The following is a 23,347-nucleotide window of genomic DNA, read 5'->3' on the forward strand; positions in this document are numbered from 1 at the left end:
TTGGCCTAAGCATGAAAATAAGTTGAAATGAAAAAAATACATTTTAATTATGGTTAATATGGCATCAGAAATATGGTAAATTAATGACCACACAATTAATGAGAGAGGAAAGCCTCTGCCGTCACACAAAGGCTTCTATGTTCGATTAGTAGCAATCGAGATTTTGTTTATATCCATCATCCTACAGCCAGGTTAGTACATATCACAGCCTTTGGTACACTAGTTGTGCAGTACTGCTAGAAAGTTAAAGTTTGTTTTGTTTAACGACACCACTGGAGCATGGTGATTAATTAATCATCGGCTATTGGATGTCAAACATTTGGTAATTCTGACTCATAGTCATCAGAGGAAACCTGCTACATTTTTCCCAATGCAGCAAGGGATCTTTTATATGCACTTTCCCACAGACAGGAAAGCACATACCACGGCCTTTGTCCAGTTGTGGTGCACTGGTTGGAACGAGAAAAAAACAAATCAGCTGAATGGATCCACCGAGGTGGTTCGATCCTGTGACGCAAGCACCTCAAGCAAATACTCAACCGACTGACTTAAATCCCGCCCCTCATCGGCTATTGGATGTCAAACATATGGTAATTATTACCCATATGGGCAGAGAGAAGTGGGGAAAGAAAAGTGATATTTCCCTAGCAAAAGAAAAACAAAATCCTTCCCTTAGATATTTTTAAACATCATAAACAGTGCTTCACTATAGGCAGTTAATTGTGTGTAAGAATAATTTCCATGGTGGCAGTCATGTCAATAACTAACTTACAGTGCAAGTGCGAATAATTTTTACATGCTCATATACCACTAGAGTTTCGAGCATGTCGGTCCTGGGGCCTGTCTCTGGATAGCCAGGGACTTGTCCCGGGACAGAAAAAAATTAAGTGGACAATTTTGAAATTTACATCCAAAAATTAAATAGTGGGCCTTTAAAATTTTGATGCGCATCTCTAATTAATATAATTAATAAAGAAAATTCTACTCATTATATTTGGTCACTAGATTAGATTGGATGGTCAAAAAGAAATTAGATAAGATCGGTGGCCTGACTCGGGATGGAGAGGGGTGGGGTAGAGTTGAAAATGGGCAGAATTTTGAAAATAGCAATTAGTAAAAAAGTTAATAGAATTTTTAAAAAGAAAAGGAAAAAAGTTACAAGCCAAAAATAAAAATAATTCACTGCTCGGTTGAATATTTATATAATTTGGAGCATTTTAGAAGGACAGTCCAAAAATAAATAAGAGAAAGAAGAGAGGATCGGACTATTTAAAAAAAAGAGGTAATTTCGGCAAACTTTTGAACGAAGGTCTAAAAGTTTAAAGTCCGATCTATATGTCCATGTGAGTGGCCTCATTAAGGCCGTTAGGGTGCACAGCTTGTAGGGACGAGATGGGTTGCATCCCGTCAAGAAAAACCCTAGATTGACAGTCGATAGACGTTGAAGGTGTAGTGCTGTGCTGTGCTGAAATACAGATCTTGAGAAGCCGGATCCGTCTGAATGAGAGAGAGAATCAGACTAGGGTATAGTCCAGTCATCATGGCTTGGTATAGTGGTGCGGACGGGCCCGACTCCAGAGGATATGAGATGGTATCACAATAAAACAAAGTAAAGTCTAGAAAAGAGTAGTAGGGGCCGACCCCGCTTCCTATTTCTTCTTAGAGTGGGGCGGTCAATCTTCCAGTGCTGCTAGGACAGGCTCAGACATGTAGAGACTAAACACGAACAACTGTGGCGTTCTGCAGAATGGCCGTCATATGAGTCACGAGAAAAACAAGTCAACATAGTCAGATGGAGAAATGACGTGGAGGCAAGGAATCTCGCTAAAAAAGAATCCAACCTGGTGGTGCAGACTGTCGAAACGAGAAGCGTTCCAGCGTTCAATCAGTTCCAATGGCCACATACATCCCAGTACAAAACTTCACTTCGCTGACAAAAACAACTAAGTGAAGGATCCCCAAGTCAAGCCGCGAAAGCATGTGCAGTGTGCACAAGTGAAACAAACATGTCTTACCGCGACAAGCTTCAGACTGGGAATCTCTAACTTACATCATCAGCAATACATCACTGAGAAATTATTATGCATTTGGTGTAATGTACAATATTATTGGACGATTTTATGCTTACAAACCAACAGCTCTGCTTGTACTAAATATGATGTCATCACAAGTTGGCAGACATACACAATGATCAATGTCTCTTAATTTTTACTGTTAAATCTGTAATAAATTTATTTTAATACAATTCATTATAAGGCCTACAGTATTTTGACTGAATAAATAAAACATTGGCTTTTAAAAATTATCTGACCGGCCTCGGTGGCGTTGTGGTTAGCCATTGGTCTACAGGCTGGTAGGTACTGGGTTCGGATCCCAGTCGAGGCATGGGATTTTTAATCCAGATACCGACTCCAAACTCTGAGCGAGTGCTCCTCAAGGCTCAATGGGTAGGTGTAAACCACTTGCACCGACCAGTGATCCATAGCTGGTTCACAAAGGCCATGGTTTGTGCTATCCTGCCTGTGGGAAGCGCAAATAAAAGATCCCTTGCTGCTAATCGGAAAGAGTAGCCCATGTAGTGGCGACAGCGGGTTTCCTCTCAAAAATCTGTGTGGTCCTTAACCATATGTCTGACGCCATATAACCGTAAATAAAATGTGTCGAGTGCATTGTTAAATAAAACATTTCTTTCTTTCTTTCTTTCTGCTTTATCCTGTTTAGTTTGAATGAAAAATTTCAATTTTTACCTTCACAGGATAAAGCAGATATCCGACGTTATTCTCTATGTATGTCCCGAATCAGGCTACATGTACATGTAGTGTCATTGACGGACACTCCTTTTGTTATCGGGTGTGATCTGCCCATGGTGTTTCCATGGTGATGGTCAGATCCACCCGGCACTTTAAAGTTCCGACCGGTCCCATTGCTGATGATAAGCATGCATATCACCACTAAATACATGTATGTACTGTACTAAATATGTCAGCAGAATAAAGTCAAGAAATTTAACAAAAATTCTGAGAATTAAATGATGTTATTTCCAGCACTCATATATTTCTATAGATAATAAATAATATGATATCTATGCACAGTGCAGTCGAATGCGCATTTGGCAAAATAGTAATCGATTCCATGAATCTCTATCTGGTGCCACTCCCAAATATGAATACAAGTTTATATATTTAGTTTAAGTTACAAACTACCTGTATCTTAAAAGAAGAAATAGGCTCACGAAATGTACAATGTAGCTTTAGGGTAGTTCAATATCATGATATTAATTCAAATTGTATAGAAAGAATTAGGGCCTCTACGAGTCCAAAATATTGGACTTTGTACTCGGAGTGTGGGGTGGGGTGGACCTGGACCAGAGTACCCGACACTAGTGATGATAATGAGACTAAGGAATAAATTAAAATAGCACTATATATCTTAATTCTAGCACTGAACATGGATGCCAAATCATGCCATTGTATTGCATTTAGAAACGGGTTAATATGTTCAGTTTTGTGATGAACAGATGGCCAAAGTAAAAAGAGAAACTAGCGCATGCTCAAATAATTTATTGTGATTAGTTACCGCTGCTCTATGTTGTCTCACTTGTACGGGTACTCGAGTCCTGTAAACAGACTCAAGTTATGCTGGACTCGTCCCCTGTCTGAGTACTCGTAGAGACCCTAGAGGAAGGAAATGTTTTATTTAATGACGCACTCAACACATTTTATTTACAGTTATGTGGCCTCAGACATATGGTTAAGAACCACACAAATATTGAGAGAGGAAACCCGCTGTCACCACTTCATGGGCTACTCATTATGATTAGCAGCAAGGGATCTTTTATATGCACCATCCAGCAGACAGGATAGTACATACCACAGCTTTTGTTACACCAGTTGTGGAGCACTGGCTGGAACGAGAAATAGACCCTAGAGAGAATTATGTTTGGACATCACATATTTTTGCTGCTGTGGTGAAACTAAACTTAATATGGCAGCTGTTCCACTGTTTACAAACCGATTTATATCATTTTGGGAACAGAGTTGTCTCAAAGTCTTTGTATCTGATCAGAATGTAGTCATACAAAATCTTGATGACTCAGTGGTACATACATTCATATAAAGCCTACATTTAAAAAAAAGAATAAAACTATTTATGCTGTTATATAGTATGTACCTACTTTTCAGAACTATCTGACCAAAACACTATGACAAGATAGACTTTCCAATTTTCAATGTCAAATTTAAAACTCTAGGAGTAATAATACATATAGACTTTGAAAATGTTCAATGTTAACTTTGTATTATTATTTTTTTTATTTAATAAAAAAAATTTGATTCCTAAGTATCTCTCTATTTGTTTATGAAGACTGCCCCAGTGAATCATAGTACCAAGTTTCAGGACTATTTGATCAAAACTCTAGAAGATAAACTTTAATACAAATTAAAAAATTGGTGATTATGGGTCAATAATACAAATTGACAATATGTACTGTGGCTGCTGCTGCTGCTGCTACTGCTACTACTACTACTATGGTATATACATTGTATGTGGTCAGATCGAAAGGCCCATGTTCATCAAGATATTATAGTTTCCATCAAATATCAGGTGTGCATACAAAACAGAAAGGCAGCACAAACCATACATGGTAGATGAAAAATATTCAGATTTCAATGAACTAATGATGAATAGATAAAAAGTTGCTAATTGACTCCATTGACCATTTCCATGACAACAATTGAAACTGCGGATGTCAGTACCTGTGGAGGAGATTAAAATGTTATGTGCCCTAGTTTCCCAGGACCTCTAATCCATCCCATCATTCTATATAAAAAAAGAAATTGTAAATAATTTCAGTTTGGTTTCATGTAAGAAGAAAAGTAAGAGTTTTGGAAATAACAAAAAAATACTATTTTTGTTTCCAATTTACAAATCAATCGGCTCAGAAATAAATAATTTGTAGTAAATTTCATAGTATCAAAAAAAAAACCTTTACCGTACCTGTCAAAAAAAAAACTTTACCTGTGGGACAGACTATAGTTATCCACAATCTACATTTCCAGGATAATTGTGTCAACATTTAACAATATATCTTGAGAACTGCCAATTTTTTTTTTTTCACATGTACATGTATTTCAATTTACTAATTCAAAAAAATTAAATAAAACAAAATCTTTTAAAAAGCATTCTGCACTAAAACACGTTGGACATTTCAGACTTCAAAGCCATTAATTCATCTTTTTTATTTTCTGTTCATATTCTAAATAATGCCAGAATAATATAACAAGTTGACAGTGCATTGTATAGCATGTTGAAGGCCCTAATAAGGTCCAACAAACCAGTGCATTCTATAGCATGTCGGAGGCCCTAATAAGGTCCAACAAACCAGTGCATTGTATAGCATGTCGGAGGCCCTAATAAGGTCCAACAAACCAGTGCATTGTATAGCATGTCGGAGGCCCTAATAAGGTCCAACAAACCAGTGCATTGTATAGCATGTGGGAGGCCCTAATACGGTCCAACAAACCAGTGCATTGTATAGCATGTGGGAGGCCCTAATACGGTCCAACAAACCAGTGCATTGTATAGCATGTTGGAGGCCCTAATAAGGTCCAACAACCCAGTGCATTGTATAGCATGTCGGAGGCCCTAATAAGGTCCAACAAACCAGTGCATTGTATAGCATGTCGGAGGCCCACCTTTCTTTCATACCATTTCTTCGCTGGGTTAATAAATTAGAAATATTTAATTTATTACATCTTTGTTATCTTGGTTCTTATTTATAATATTTCCATATTTATTTATGAAAAGAAGGGAAGTAAGAAATGGGGTTTTTTCACGACACACAATACATTTTAACTGGCCTCGGTTTCAGTATGGTTAAGTCATTGGACATCAAGGCTGGTAGGTACAGGGTTCGCAGCCCGGTACCAGCTCCCACCCAGAGCGAGTTTTAATGACTCAACACTCTCTTCTCTCTCATTAACCACTAACAACAACTAACCCACTGTCCTGGACAGACAGCCCAGATAGATGAGGTGTGTGCCCAGGACAGCATGCTTGAACCTTAATTGGAAATAAGACCAAATAAAAAAAGAGAGTTGGTGATCGTCCCTGCCCGTACCTGAAAAATGCGCCCGCCCCCTGAATTTATTTTATTTTTTATTTTGTTAAAAACTGTTAAAAATGCATTGAGATAGCAGCAATTCAACTTTCGTAAGCACTGTAACAGGTTAAACCATCACCAGGTCCATCTGGCGGCCAGTGAAGGAACTACAACATCCAGGCCCATGCGCTGTTGGTTGCTACTCCCGCAAACAAAATGGTCTCCAGGGTTTTATAAAGTTTTTCACAGAAAAAATAAAAATAAAAACCTCCCCCCCCACCCTGATTTGTGTAATCAAAAGGACGATTGCCAACTCTTTTTTTTTTTTTTTGGCCTAAGCACGAAAATAAGTTGAAATGAAAAAAATACATTTTAATTATGGTTAATATGGCATCAGAAATATGGTAAATTAATGACCACACAATTAATGAGAGAGGAAAGCCTCTGCCGTCACACAAAGGCTTCTATGTTCGATTAGTAGCAATCGAGATTTTGTTTATATGCATCATCCTACAGCCAGGTTAGTACATATCACAGCCTTTGGTACACTAGTTGTGCAGTACTGCTAGAAAGTTAAAGTTTGTTTTGTTTAACGACACCACTGGAGCACAGTGATTAATTAATCATCGGCTATTGGATGTCAAACATTTGGTAATTCTGACTCATAGTCATCAGAGGAAACCTGCTACATTTTTCCTAATGCAGCAAGGGATCTTTTATATGCACTTTCCCACAGACAGGAAAGCACATACCATGGCCTTTGTCCAGTTGTGGTGCACTGGTTGGAACGAAAAAAAAACTAATCAGCTGAATGGATCCACCGAGGTGGTTCGATCCTGTGACGCAAGCACCTCAAGCAAATACTCAACCGACTGACTTAAATCCCGCCCCTCATCGGCTATTGGATGTCAAACATATGGTAATTATTACCCATATGGGCAGAGAGAAGTAGGGAAAGAAAAGTGATATTTCCCTAGCAAAAGAAAAACAAAATCCTTCCCTTAGATATTTTTAAACATCATAAACAGTGCTTCACTATAGGCAGTTAATTGTGTGTAAGAATAATTTCCATGTTGGCAGTCATGTCAATAACTAACTTACAGTGCAAGTGCGAATAATTTTTACATGCTCATATACCACTAGAGTTTCGAGCATGTCGGTCCTGGGGCCTGTCTCTGGATAGCCAGGGGCTTGTCCCGGGACAGAAAAAAATTAAGTGGACAATTTTGAAATTTACATCCAAAATTTAAATAGTGGGCCTTTAAAATTTTGATGCACATCTCTAATTAATATAATTAATAAATAAAATTCTACTCATTATATTTGGTCACTAGATTAGATTGGATGGTCAAAAAGAAATTAGATAAGATCGGTGGCCTGACTCGGGATGGAGGGGGGTGGGGTAGAGTTGAAAATGGGCAGAATTTTGAAAATAGCAATTAGTAAAAAAGTTAATAGAATTTTTTAAAAAGAAAAGGAAAAAAGTTACAAGCCAAAAATAAAAATAATTCACTGCTCGGTCGAATATTTATATAATTTGGAGCATTTTAGAAGGACAGTCTAAAAATAAATAAGAGAAAGAAGAGAGGATCGGACTATTTAAAAAAAAAAGGTAATTTCGGCAAACTTTTGAACGAAGGTCTAAAAGTTTAAAGTCTGATCTATATGTCCATGTGAGTGGCCTCGTTAAGGCCGTTAGGGTGCACAGCTTGTAGGGACGAGATGGGTTGCATCCCGTCAAGAAAAACCCTAGATTGACAGTCGATAGACGTTGAAGGTGTAGTGCTGTGCTGAAATACAGATCTTGAGAAGCCGGATCCGTCTGAATGAGAGAGAGAATCAGACTAGGGTATAGTCCAGTCATCATGGGTTGGTATAGTGGTGCGGACGGGCCCGACTCCAGAGGATATGAGATGGTATCACAATAAAACAAAGTAAAGTCTAGAAAAGAGTAGTAGGGGCCGACCCAGCTTCCTATTTCTTCTTAGAGTGGGGCGGTCAATCTTCCAGTGCTGCTAGGACAGGCTCAGACATGTAGAGACTAAACACGAACAACTGTGGCGTTCTGCAGAATGGCCGTCATATGAGTCACAAGAAAAACAAGTCAACATAGTCAGATGGAGAAATGACGTGGAGGCAAGGAATCTCGCTAAAAAAGAATCCAACCTGGTGGTGCAGACTGTCTAAACGAGAAGCGTTCCAGCGTTCAATCATTTCCAATGGCCGCATACATCCCAGTACAAAACTTCACTTCGCTGACAAAAACAACTAAGTGAAGGATCCCCAAGTCAAGCCGCGAAAGCATGTGCAGTGTGCACAAGTGAAACAAACATGTCTTACCGCGACAAGCTTCAGACTGGGAATCTCTAACTTACATCATCAGCAATACATCACTGAGAAATTATTATGCATTTGGTGTAATGTACAATATTATTGGACGATTTTATGCTTACAAACCAACAGCTCTGCTTGTACTAAATATGATGTCATCACAATTTGGCAGACATACACAATGATCAATGTCTCTTAATTTTTACTGTTAAATCTGTAATAAATTTATTTTAATACAATTCATTATAAGGCCTACAGTATTTTGACTGAATAAATAGAACATTGGCTTTTAAAAATTATCTGACCGGCCTCGGTGGCGTCATGGTTAGCCATCGGTCTACAGGCTGGTAGGTACTGGGTTCGGATCCCAGTCGAGGCATGGGATTTTTAATCCAGATACCGACTCCAAACCCTGAGTGAGTGCTCCTCAAGGCTCAATGGGTAGGTGTAAACCACTTGCACCAACCAGTGATCCATAGCTGGTTCAACAAAGGCCATGGTTTGTGCTATCCTGCCTGTGGGAAGCGCAAATAAAAGATCCCTTGCTGCTAATCGGAAAGAGTAGCCCATGTAGTGGCGACAGCGGGTTTCCTCTCAAAAATCTGTGTGGTCCTTAACCATATGTCTGACGCCATATAACCGTAAATAAAATGTGTTGAGTGCGTCGTTAAATAAAACATTTCTTTCTTTAAAAATTATCTATCATCGGGATTAAACTACAAAGGAGGTTGGATGGATGTGCAGGACGTGGTCGTCGTGTATAGTCCTGTAGACGCTGGTGTAGTGCAGCTTGGTAGCATTCACAAAGAAACTGGCAGTCAGACATCTTCGCACTGGGTCAACGTCATCTGAAATTTGAAAACAAGGAATATACAATATTATACTGTAAAAATGTAACTAGCAGTCAGTCATCTTCACACTGGGTCAACATTATGTGAAAGTTAAAAACAAGAAATATACAATATTATACTGTAAAAATATAACTAGCAGTCAGTCATCTTCACACTGGGTCAACATCAAGTGAAATTTAAAAACAAGAAATATACAATATTATACTGTAAAAATATAACTAGCAGTCAGTCATCTTCGCACTGGGTCAACATCAAGTGAAATTTAAAAACAAGAAATATACAATATTATACTGTAAAAATATAACTGGCATTCAGAAATCTTCACACTGGGTCGACATCATCTGAAATTTAAAAACAAGAAATAGACAATATTATACTGCTAAAATGTAACTAGTAGTCAGACATATTTGGACTGGGTCGACATCATGTGAAATTTGAAAACAAGGAATATACAATATTATACTGTAAAAATGTAACTAGCAGTCAGTCATCTTCACACTGGGTCAACATTATGTGAAAGTTAAAAACAAGAAATATACAATATTATACTGTAAAAATATAACTAGCAGTCAGTCATCTTCACACTGGGTCAACATCAAGTGAAATTTAAAAACAAGAAATATACAATATTATACTGTAAAAATATAACTAGCAGTCAGTCATCTTCGCACTGGGTCAACATTATGTGAAATTTAAAAACAAGAAATATACAATATTATACTGTAAAAATATAACTGGCATTCAGAAATCTTCACACTGGGTCGACATCATCTGAAATTTAAAAACAAGAAATAGACAATATTATACTGCTAAAATGTAACTAGTAGTCAGACATATTTGGACTGGGTCGACATCATGTGAAATTTGAAAACAAGGAATATACAATATTACACTGTTAAAATGTAACTAGCAGTCAGACATCTTCGCACTGGGTCAACGTCATCTGAAATTTGAAAAGAAACAAACTAATATAAGTACTAAAATAAATGCTCGTGTAGTCTACTACAATAATGTAAAGTACATGTAAAGTACATGTAAAGTACAGGTACTTATTTTGTTTAACATTATAGTTTTGTGTTTAGAATATTAATTACTGCACCTCCATGTCTCCTGGTGTTTATATCTAACATAACGACAATGTTTATTAAATGATGGTGACCTGTCTTGTGTCTGGCAGTGTTATGTTAACACTTGCTTAATCATGATGACATATTTACTGCCAACATTAAGGTCATCGGTCTGTGAGCACCAAATCATCCAATAATATTGTACATGACATCAAGGCATGATCATTTCTCAGCAAGAAATTATTATTTTTATTTCCCCTTTTATGAGTGCTCACTGGGGTAATAAATACATGTACACCAGTCATATATATATAAACCATTGCTGCTGCTACTGGATCAAAAAAAGTGGGGGGAACATGCCTCCCTTGCCCCCCTCCACTTCCTATGCCAGTAGTTAGGCAACTAATTCTTCTAGCTTCAGCAATCACTGTCACACTCCCGAAACAGAGCTGATTATAGAAGGTCAGTATTAATTGTGACCAGGTATTAGGAAAGTATTACAGCTGGCATTAACTAGGGACTCCCTATCGTGTAGCTCATAATCAATGTCGTAATCTGTGTGACTGTTACTACGAAGGCCAGATTTATATACTGAACCCCTTTAGAAATGCACCACACAGTTAATCACCTAAAAAATTATTTATTGAAATTGTTTCACTGGGAAAATGTGTTCCTGTGAAATTCATTCAATGGTGAACACTATCATAAACACACACATGGACAGAGATGAGTTTTTATTCCGTGATACCAGATTGAACATCATAGGGGTCAAAACCAAAAATTTATGGTTCTACATGTGATTGTCAAATGGATATCAGTAGCGTGTGTGTCCTCCATTGGATGCAATACACGATGTGCATCGACGCCTCATGGAGTTAACCATGTTCTGGAAGAAGGCTTGTAGCAGTTGGTTCCATTTCTGCACAATGGCTGCCTTAAGGTCATGGAGATTCTGGAGTTGTAGTCTCAGATAAAGACGCCATCCCAGCTTGTTCCAGATGTGTTCAATAGATGCCATATCCAGGGAAAGAGCAGGTCATGGCATGGCACTGATGTTGTTTGCAGCTAGGAACTGCATGCTCACATGTGCGGTATGAGGATGAGCATTATCTTGCAGGTGAGGATGTACTTGGAACATGGGGACATCATCTCTGTAGTTTAACGCATTCATCCGTCCCCTGCAAATGTGCAGGGGGGTCCTGTGATCAAAAGTGAAGGCACCCCAAGCCATCAGACTTCTGCCACCCCATCGATTGGTCTGGCGCACACAACAAATCCGCATAACATTCTCCGTGACGTATCCATACTCGATGATGACCATCAGCATGATGCAGATGAAACCAACTTTCATCACTGAATAGGACCTCTCCAATCTTCACAACTGACGATGACGATTAGTCAGGAGAGAACCAACGTAAGGTCGTCGTGCACGAAGTCCTGCTGCTGCTAAACGGCGCCTTATGGTGGATGCACACACTGGACCCCATAGACCATGTGTAGCTGCTGCTAAACGGCGCCTTATGGTGGATGCACACACTGAACCCCGTAGACCACGTGTAGCTGCTGCTAAACGGCGCCTTATGGTGGATGCACACACTGAACCCCATAGACCACGTGTAGCTGCTGCTAAACGGCGCCTTATGGTGGATGCACACACTGGACCCCGTAGACCACGTGTAGCTGCTGCTAAACGGCGCCTTATGGTGGATGCACACACTGAACCCCGTAGACCACGTGTAGCTGCTGCTAAACGGCGCCTTATGGTGGATGCACACACTGTACCCCGTAGACCACGTGTAGCTGCTGCTAAACGGCGCCTTATGGTGGATGCACACACTGAACCGGAGACCACGTGTAGCTGCTGCTAAACGGCGCCTTATGGTGGATGCACACACTGAACCGGAGACCACGTGTAGCTGCTGCTAAACGGCGCCTTATGGTGGATGCACACACTGGACCCCGTAGACCACGTGTAGCTGCTGCTAAACGGCGCCTTATGGTGGATGCACACACTGAACCCCGTAGACCACGTGTAGCTGCTGCTAAACGGCGCCTTATGGTGGATGCACACACTGTACCCCGTAGACCACGTGTAGCTGCTGCTAAACGGCGCCTTATGGTGGATGCACACACTGAACCGGAGACCACGTGTAGCTGCTGCTAAACGGCGCCTTATGGTGGATGCACACACTGGACCCCGTAGACCACGTGTAGCTGCTGCTAAACGGCGCCTTATGGTGGATGCACACACTGAACCCCGTAGACCACGTGTAGCTGCTGCTAAACGGCGCCTTATGGTGGATGCACACACTGTACCCCGTAGACCACGTGTAGCTGCTGCTAAACGGCGCCTTATGGTGGATGCACACACTGAACCGGAGACCACGTGTAGCTGCTGCTAAACGGCGCCTTATGGTGGATGCACACACTGAACCGGAGACCACGTGTAGCTGCTGCTAAACGGCGCCTTATGGTGGATGCACACACTGGACACCGTAGACCATGTGTAGCTGCTGCTAAACGGCGCCTTATGGTGGATGCACACACTGGACCGGAGACCACGTGTAGCTGCTGCTAAACGGCGCCTTATGGTGGATGCACACACTGAACCGGAGACCACGTGTAGCTGCTGCTAAACGGCGCCTTATGGTGGATGCACACACTGAACCGGAGACCACGTGTAGCTGCTGCTAAACGGCGCCTTATGGTGGATGCACACACTGAACCGGAGACCACGTGTAGCTGCTGCTAAACGGCGCCTTATGGTGGATGCACACACTGGACCCCGTAGACCATGTGTAGCTGCTGCTAAACGGCGCCTTATGGTGGATCCACACACTGGACCCCGCAGACCACGTGTAGCTGCTGCTAAACGGCGCCTTATGGTGGATGCACACACTGGACCCCGCAGACCATGTGTAGCTGCTGCTAAACGGCGCCTTATGGTGGATGCACACACTGAACCCCGTAGACCACGTGTAGCTGCTAAACGGCGCCTTATGGTGGATGCACACACTGAACCCCACAGACCACGTGTAGCTGCTGCTAAACGGCGCCTTATGGTGGATGCACACACTGGACCCCGTAGACCATGTGTAGCTGCTGCTAAACGGCGCCTTATGGTGGATGCACACACTGAACCCCACAGACCACGTGTAGCTGCTGCTAAACGGCGCCTTATGGTGGATGCACACACTGGACCGGAGACCACGTGTAGCTGCTGCTAAACGGCGCCTTATGGTGGATGCACACACTGAACCGGAGACCACGTGTAGCTGCTGCTAAACGGCGCCTTATGGTGGATGCACACACTGAACCCCGTAGACCATGTGTAGCTGCTGCTAAACGGCGCCTTATGGTGGATGCACACACTGAACCCCGTAGACCACGTGTAGCTGCTGCTAAACGGCGCCTTATGGTGGATGCACACACTGGACCGGAGACCACGTGTAGCTGCTGCTAAACGGCTCTTATGGTGGATGCACACACTGAACCGGAGACCACGTGTAGCTGCTGCTAAACGGCGCCTTATGGTGGATGCACACACTGGACCCCATAGACCACGTGTAGCTGCTGCTAAACGGCGCCTTATGGTGGATGCACACACTGAACCCCGTAGACCATGTGTAGCTGCTGCTAAACGGCGCCTTATGGTGGATGCACACACTGAACCCCGTAGACCACGTGTAGCTGCTGCTAAACGGCGCCTTATGGTGGATGCACACACTGAACCCCACAGACCACGTGTAGCTGCTGCTAAACGGCGCCTTATGGTGGATGCACACACTGAACCGGAGACCACGTGTAGCTGCTGCTAAACGGCGCCTTATGGTGGATGCACACACTGAACCGGAGACCACGTGTAGCTGCTGCTAAACGGCGCCTTATGGTGGATGCACACACTGAACCGGAGACCACGTGTAGCTGCTGCTAAACGGCGCCTTATGGTGGATGCACACACTGTACCCCGTAGACTATCTGTAGCTGCTGCTAAACGGCGCCTTATGGTGGATGCACACACTGGACCCCGCAGACCATGTGTAGCTGCTGCTAAACGGCGCCTTATGGTGGATGCACACACTGGACCCCGTAGACTATCTGTAGCTGCTGCTAAACGGCGCCTTATGGTGGATGCACACACTGGACCCCGTAGACCACGTGTAGCTGCTGCTAAACGGCGCCTTATCGTGGATGCACACACTGGACCCCGTAGACTATCTGTAGCTGCTGCTAAACGGCGCCTTATGGTGGATGCACACACTGAACCCCACAGACCACGTGTAGCTGCTGCTAAATGGCGCCTTATGGTGCATGCACACACTGAACCCCACAGACCACGTGTAGCTGCTGCTAAACGGCGCCTTATGGTGGATGCACACACTGTACCCCACAGACCACGTGTAGCTGCTGCTAAACGGCGCCTTATGGTGGATGCACACACTGGACCCCGTAGACTATCTGTAGCTGCTGCTAAACGGCGCCTTATCGTGGATGCACACACTGGACCCCGTAGACTATCTGTAGCTGCTGCTAAACGGCGCCTTATCGTGGATGCACACACTGGACCCCGTAGACTATCTGTAGCTACTGCTAAACGGCGCCTTATCGTGGATGCACACACTGGACCCCGTAGACTATCTGTAGCTGCTGCTAAACGGCGCCTTATGGTGGATGCACACACTGGACCCCGTAGACCATGTGTAGTTGCAGCTATTTGGGTAGCTGGATGGAATCGATCACACAAATGAAGGACCCGGATGTATCCACCTTGCGTTTGGGTCATCACGCATGGTTGCCCAGGACGTCGACGATCACGAGTTGATCCTGTTTGCCTGAACCTTCCATTTAACTGTGTTATTGTGGAGTGATGACAAATGAATTGTCTGGCAACAGGTTGAATGGAAATTCCACCTTGTAGTAATCCTATTGCTTGATTGTGTCGGTTTTCTGACAATCGCTGCATCATTTACTCTATTTTATAAATGTTAAGAGCGAAAATCACCAAAGATCAGTGTTCAAAGACTCTTTCATGGCATATTGCTTCAAAAACATCTCAACTATTGTACTCTCCTTGAGTACAGAAGTCAAAAATCACGATTTTCATGATTTGCATGATTTGCATGATTTGCATGTAGTAAAAGTTGACGCAAAGTCTCAATGTGGTGTTTGGACGCATTGTCTAACATGTTTGTATTAAGTTTAAACTGATATGGTTACCAAAAATTGTAAAGTTTAAGATATAAGTAAGAAAACTAGGTGGTGCATTTCTAAAGGAGTTCAGTATAGTAGCATTAGATTTGTACTATGCATGTACTTTTAGCCACATTGCATATAGTGTTTTGTTTGATGACACCACTAGAGCACATTGGTTCATTAATCATTGCTATTAGACATCATACATTTGATAATTCTGACCCATAACATGTTTTTCATTAGCATGAAGCTAGGGATCTTTTAAATGCACTTTTCCAAAGGGGGACAGCATATACCAGGGCCTTTGATATACCAGTCATGGGGCACTGGTTGGGATTAGAGAAAACCCAATCAGAGAATGGATCCACTGAGAGGAACGGATCCTAAAAGTCAGGGGCGGGATATAGCCCAGTGGTAAAGTGCCCGCTTGATGCACGGTCGGTGGACCCATTGGGCTACTTCTCATTCCAGCCATTACACCAAGGACTGGTATATCAAAGGTCGTGGTATGTGCTGTCCTGTCTGTGGGATGGTGCATATAAAAGATCCCTTGCTGCTAATGAACAATGTAGCAGGTTTCCTCTCTTAGACCATATGTCAAAATTATAAAATGTCATAAATCAATGTGATCAAGCGGTGACATTAAACAAAACAAAGCAAAAACAAATTATCCTACAACCCAAGCACCATAAGCAAGTGCTTTACCAGCTGAACCAGATCCACCTCCATTCCCACCCCACCCCCACCCCATCCCCTCACTTTCCACACAGTGTATAAAGGTTCAATATACATACACATGGCCCCTGCATCTGTCAAAGCTGTCAGCTGACCCAAATGCTGTGGAATGTGCTGTTGTCTTTGGGGTAGGGTACATATTAAAGATCATTGCTGCTGATGGAATTTAACATTTCCACAATATATCTCTATTAGTTTGTGAAAAATTCCCCTGAGAATCATTGAACATAGTTTCTGAATTATCCAATTAAAATTTTAGGAAGAAATAGACCTTCAAAGTTCTAATGGTAAGTTTTTAGTTAAATTTTTAAAATTTAATGAAAACATTTTTTTTTAAACTACCAAAATATCTCATTATTAGTTTATGAAGAGTGCCCCAGACGTTTATTGTACCAAGTTTCAGAATACCAGTAATCCAATCAAAAGTCTAGAAGAGGACAATTTGACAGACAGACAGACAGACAGATATACAGATGATGTCAGATAAATCAGTATTACAAAATGTTACAGCAACAGAGCTAAACCTCTTGCATACATGTATACATGTATTACTCACTCAAAATGACCCAATTTCCAGTAAAAATTACTAAACTCGGAGCAAGATGGTAGAAGATCAACTCCTATATTGCAAAGAAGACTGCCATGACTACCGTTTAAAAGTTTGTTTTAACGACATCACTAGAACACATTAATTAATCATCAACTATTGGATGTCAAACATATGGTACCTGTGTAATTCTGACTCGTAGTCATCAGAGGAAATCTGCTACATTTTTCCAAATGCAGCAAGGGGTCTTTTATGTGTACTTTCCCACAGACAGGAAAGCACATACCACAGTCTTTGACCAGTTGTGATGCACTGGTTGGAAAGAGAAAAATCCCAATCAGTTGAATGGATTCACCTCAAGCAAGCACTCAACCGGCTGAGCTAGATCTGGCCCCCAAGATGGTAGAAGATCTGCTCCTACATGTATGTTGACCGGCCTCGGTGGCGTCGTGGTTAGGCCATCGGTCTACAGGCTGGTGGGTACTGTTTTCGGATCCCAGTCGAGGCATGGGATTTTTAATCCAGATACCAACTCCAAACCCTGAGTGAGTGCTCCGCAAGGCTCAATGGGTAGGTGTAAACCACTTGCACCGACCAGTGATCCATAACTGGTTCAACAAAGGCCATGGTTTGTGCTATCCTGCCTGTGGGAAGCGCAAATAAAAGATCCCTTGCTGCTAATTGGAAAGAGTAGCCCATGTAGTGGCGACAGCGGGTTTCCTCTCCAAATCTGTATGGTCCTTAACCATATGTCTGACGCCATATAACCGTAAATAAAATGTGTTGAGTGCGTCATTAAATAAAACATTTCTTTCTTTCTTTCCTACATGTATGTTAGAAAGAAGACTGCCATTACTACCAATTATGCCTTATACACTGGAAACACAGTGATCATTGTACACAGTGTGTACATGTCGCCGGTACACCTGAACTCGTATGTGTAATGAGGAAGCAGTTCGCAACCTGCTGCCATGTTTACTTAATGACATACACAGGGTTCATCCTGCCTGAGGTGCTTGTGTCGTAGGATCCAACCACCTCAGTGGATTTGTTCAACTGATTGGGTTTTTTGGTTTCATATAAAAGATCCCTTGCTGTATTAGGAAAATGTAGTGGGTTTCAGGAACTGTTATTGGTGAATTAATCACTTGGTTATTTTGGAGATTAGAGACCATGTAATCTGCATCATTAGAGTGAAAGAAAGACATGTTTTATTTAACGACATACTCAACACATTTTATTTACGGTTATATGGCGTCAGACATATGGTTAAGGACCACACAGATATTGAAAGAGGAAACCCGCTGTCACCACTTCATGGGCTCCTCTTTCCGATTAGCAGCAAGGGATCTTTTATATGCACCATCCCACAGGCATGATAGTACATACCACGGCCTTTGACATACCAGTCATGGTGCACTGGATGGAACGAGAAATAGCCCTATGGGCCCACCGATGGGGATCGATCCCACACCGACCGTGCATCGAGCGAACACTGTACCACTGGGCTACATCCCGCCCTCATTAGTGTATAATTAACTGCTGGATTGTGGTAAATGTCCTCAAAGTGATGTATCAATTCAAAAGGATCAGGAAATACATGTACTTCTGTTTGTTTTTATCCTTGAAATTATTCATTGTATGCCATAACATTTTTGTATCATTTTTATTTTATTTATATTTCTAAGCTTTGAAACAAAAATTTTTTTTGTGAGACCGTTTTTTATGACAGGTTACTTTCTTATGACTGTTTTTGGACTGGAATGCTTCTTGTTTTGTTTCATATGTATTATTTGTATTAAATATTTGGAACTTAGATTCCACGTCTAATTTTGCATTTTTACATTCCTTGTCAGACCAAAAGATTTTCCTGCTAAATCTATTAGGATTGTGAGTTTTGGTGGCAAATATATTTATAGAATTTACTACAGATGTGAACAAGTTAACTACAATTTGCTTCTACATCAGATGTTGGTGGTGCATGGTGTCATAATGAACCTGTTGAGCGCCTTTTTGTTTTCAGTTCACATTACTGCTCTGGTTTGCTATTTCCATGCCATTTTTCTTTGTTTTCAATTTGTAAGTTTAGGCCTTACTTTCTTGGGGTGTTCCGGTGAGTTTTTATTTTTGACTGATATATTAAGTTTTAGAGAGACCTGACAGTGATCTGACTGATGTCCATGGAAGTGGTTTAATGTTGTAATATTTAACATGGTCATCAGAGTTCATCAGAGATAAGGATATACTCCACAACGCTCTGCCCATTATATGTATGACATGTAAACCATCTTAAATGATCTCCTACAGATTAGATGTCAAACATTTGGTAATTCTGACTCGTAGTCATCAGAGGAAACCCGCTACATTATTCCTAATGCAGCAAGGGATTTTTTACATGCACTTTCCACATACAACAACCTTTAACCAGTTGTGATGCACTGGTCCAGTTGGAATGAAAAAAAAAAAAAGCAGTTGAATGGATCCACCAAGATGATTCGATCCTGCAATGCATGCACCTCAAGCGAACACTCAACCAACTGAGCTAAATCCTGGCCTTCAACTAACAGAAAGCAGTCTAATCAATGAGTTAAAAAATGACAATATTATCACACTATGAATATGATGTACTGTATGTGGTGTAACTAGGGATGTCATGACAAGCTGTTCAATCTAGGTTAAATCTCTTTTTCCCATTGCCCTAGATTGAATACTTCTATGATTCTATATGAATATCTTCAATAATATGCTACTTGCAAAAATATCCAGAAACTTTAATCAAAATTGGAATTTTAAAAGCAGAAGAAAAAGGTCCAATATCTTAACTGTAATTGACAAGAAGAAGCATACTAATGATGTAATACCCTTTATTATTACATATAACCTTAATACTACTAAATTATGTACTTGATGTTATACATCTTCTTAAAAATATGTTACACAGTAGTAAAAAAATAAATTAATACGATATTACAAAAACATAAAATTATAAATCGTAAAAAGCAAGCCAAATTTTTTTAAAGACTGCTATGCACATCCAAATTTGAACTGAATAAACACAATAAAAATGTATAAAAATTTGAAAACAGTCATTGTGTTACTTGCAAAGTTATCCAAGGAGGTCAAACATTTATCTTTAAAACTGGAAAAACATTCACAGTTAAACACAATATGAATTGTAAATCACAAAAATGTAATTTACTCTTTAATACGTAAAACCTGTGGTGATTTTGTATGCAGGGAAACCCACGGGCTAGTTACACCTACGCATTAATGTACACAGACAGCAAACTAAATCAAATGAATTATGTTTCTTCAATGTTAACAAAGTTTATTTTGTTTAACAACACCACTGGAGCATTTGGTAATTCTGACTCGTAGTCATCAGAAGAAACCTACTACATTTTTCCATTAATCGCAAGGTATCTTTTATATGCACTTTCCCACAGATAGGAAAGCACATACCACGGACTTTGATATACCATTTGTGGTGCACTGGTTGGAATGAGAAATAAACCCAGTCAGTTGAATGGATCCACTGAGGTGGTTCGATCCTGTGATGCAAGCACCTCAGGTGACCACTCAACTGACTGAGCTAAATCCTGCCCCGCTTGAATGTTAACAAACATTTTGATTACTGTTCCAAAAACAAATTTTTAGTCTTTCCTCTGTACAAAGTATTTTCAAAAACTAATGTTGTTGTAGAGGAGAAAAAGAACTGTTTAATTAAATGATCATCCCACAGACAGGATAGCACATAACACAGTCTTTGATATACGAGTCGTGATGCACTGACTGGAACGAGAAATGGCTCAATGGTCCACCGATGGGTACCAACTCTTGTATATGTTTGCCTATGTTTATATTTTAATAACACACATGTAGGCCTATGTTTATATTTTAATACCACATATGTAGGCCTATGTTTATATTATAATACCACACATGTAGGCCTATGTTTATATTTTAATAACACACATGTTGGCCTATGTTTATATTTTAATACCACAGATGTAGGCCTGTGTTTACATTTTAATAACACGTTGGCCTATGTTTATATTTTAATACCACACATGTTGGCCTATGTTTATATTTTAATACCACACATGTAGGCCTATGTTTATATTATAATACCACACATGAAGGCCTATGTTTATATTTTAATAACACACATGTTGGCCTATGTTTATATTTTAATACCACACATGTAGGCCGATGTTTATATTTTAATAAAACTCATGTTGGCCTATGTTTATATTTTAATAACACACATGTAGGCTGATATTTATATTTAATAACATACATGTAGGCCTATGTTTATATTTTAATACCACACATGTAGGCCTATGTTTATATTTTAATAAAACACATGTAGGCCTATGTTTATATATTAATAACACACATGTAGGCCTATGTTTATATTTTAATAACACACATGTAGGCCTATGTTTATATTTTAATAACACACATGTAGGCCTATGTTTATATTTTAATACCACACATGAAGGCCTATGTTTATATTTTAATACCACACATGTAGGCCTATGTTTATATTTTAATACCACACATGTAGGCCTATGTTTATATTTTAATAAAACACATGTTGGCCTATGTTTATATTTTAATAACACACATGTAGGCTGATATTTATATTTTAATAACACACATGTAGGCCTATGTTTATATTTTAAAACCACACATGTAGGCCTATGTTTATATTTTAATACCACACATGTAGGCCTATGTTTATATTTTAATACCACACATGTAGGCCTATGTTTATATTTTAATAACACACATGTAGGCTGATATTTATATTTTAATAACACACATGCAGGCCTATGTTTATACTATAATAACACATATGAAGGCCTATGTTTATATTTTAATACCACACATGAAGGCCTATGTTTATATTTTAATAACACACATGTAGGCCTATGTTTATATTTTAATAACACACATGAAGGCCTGTTTATATTATAATAACACACATGTAGGCCTATGTTTATATTATAATAACACACATGTAGGCCTATGTTTATATTTTAATACCACACATGTAGGCCTATGTTTATATTTTAATAACACACATGTAGGCTGATATTTATATTTTAATAACACACATGCAGGCCTATGTTTATACTATAATAACACATATGAAGGCCTATGTTTATATTTTAATACCACACATGAAGGCCTATGTTTATATTTTAATAACACACATGTAGGCCTATGTTTATATTTTAATAACACACATGAAGGCCTGTTTATATTATAATAACACACATGTAGGCCTATGTTTATATTATAATAACACACATGTAGGCCTATGTTTATATTATAATACCACACATGTAGGCCTATGTTTATATTATAATACCACACATGTAGGCCTATGTTTATATTATAATAACACACATAATAGGCCTATGTTTATATTTTAATACCACACATGAAGGCCTATGCCTATTTATATTTTAATACCACACATGTAGGCCTATGTTTATATTATAATAACCACACATGTTTATATTATAATACCACACAGGCCTATGTTTATATTATAATACCACACATGAAGGCCTATGTTCATATATTAATACCACACATGTAGGCATATGTTTATATTATAATACCACACATGAAGGCCTATGTTTATATTATAATACCACACATGTAGGCCTATGTTTATATTATAATAACACACATGTAGGCCTATGTTTATATTATAATACCACACATGTAGGCCTATGTTTATATTATAATAACACACATGTAGGCCTATGTTTATATTATAATACCACACATGAAGGCCTATGTTTATATTATAATACCACACATGAAGGCCTATGTTTATATTTTAATAACACACATGTAGGCCTATGTTTATATTTTAATAACACAAATGTAGGCCTATGTTTATATTTTAATAACACACCAAGGATCCTAATTTAGCTGGTGTTTATAGTTTTTGTTTAATATGATTTTGTAGAAAACGAAGCACCATTCTCAACTTTATTGATATGCTGTAACCTCCTAGTAACCTGAACGACTGGTCTCAACTTATCACGATGTCCGATTGTGTGGTAAAAACCACAGAGAAACTGTGACAACAAGTGCATATTGATTTTCTCCGACCATTGCTTGATGCCATCAGATTGGCTCCTGGGTAACCCCAGTGATCATCGAGTAACCAATGAGTGGAAGACTAAAGAACTGCCTCTGCGCAGTGTCACAGACATATGCTAAATACGTCTTGAAGTTGGCGTAAGTCGTTGAGAGACAGTAAACAGACAGTGCCACAGACAGATGTGGTAATACGTGCTGAAGTTGGCGCAAGATGTATGTGTGACAGTAGATGTGCAGTCACAATTCACCACGACAACACTTAAGGCGAAAAGCTTGAGACCGATTGTTGATACTATTTTTTAAATTACTTATGCCAAGTTGTTTTTTTCCTTTAGTCATCATCACTACTGGAAAAGTTCTTAATCAACTTCACATCTTTTGGTGAGTATACTTT

The 23,347-nt window shown here is 39.9% G+C and overlaps 2 protein-coding genes across 2 annotated transcripts in view; one reads left to right on the forward strand and one right to left on the reverse strand.

Moving 5' to 3' along the window:
- Positions 1 to 9,105: 9,105 nt before the first annotated feature.
- Positions 9,106 to 23,347, reverse strand: part of LOC121389526 — a 71,231-nt gene continuing 56,989 nt past the window's right edge. The window contains exon 2 of the mRNA XM_041521188.1: positions 9,106 to 9,279. Coding sequence (XP_041377122.1) covers positions 9,143 to 9,279 — 137 coding nt within the window. The 3' untranslated portion in view covers positions 9,106 to 9,142. The remainder of the gene's footprint in view (positions 9,280 to 23,347) is intronic.
- LOC121389525 (probable G-protein coupled receptor B0563.6) overlaps positions 23,155 to 23,347 on the forward strand; it is a 28,778-nt gene continuing 28,585 nt past the window's right edge. Inside the window, exon 1 of the mRNA XM_041521187.1 lies at positions 23,155 to 23,334. The gene's annotated coding sequence lies outside the window, so the exon portion shown is untranslated. The remainder of the gene's footprint in view (positions 23,335 to 23,347) is intronic.

Source organism: Gigantopelta aegis, chromosome 14 (assembly GCF_016097555.1).
Source record: "Gigantopelta aegis isolate Gae_Host chromosome 14, Gae_host_genome, whole genome shotgun sequence".
Classification (NCBI taxonomy): domain Eukaryota; kingdom Metazoa; phylum Mollusca; class Gastropoda; order Neomphalida; family Peltospiridae; genus Gigantopelta; species Gigantopelta aegis.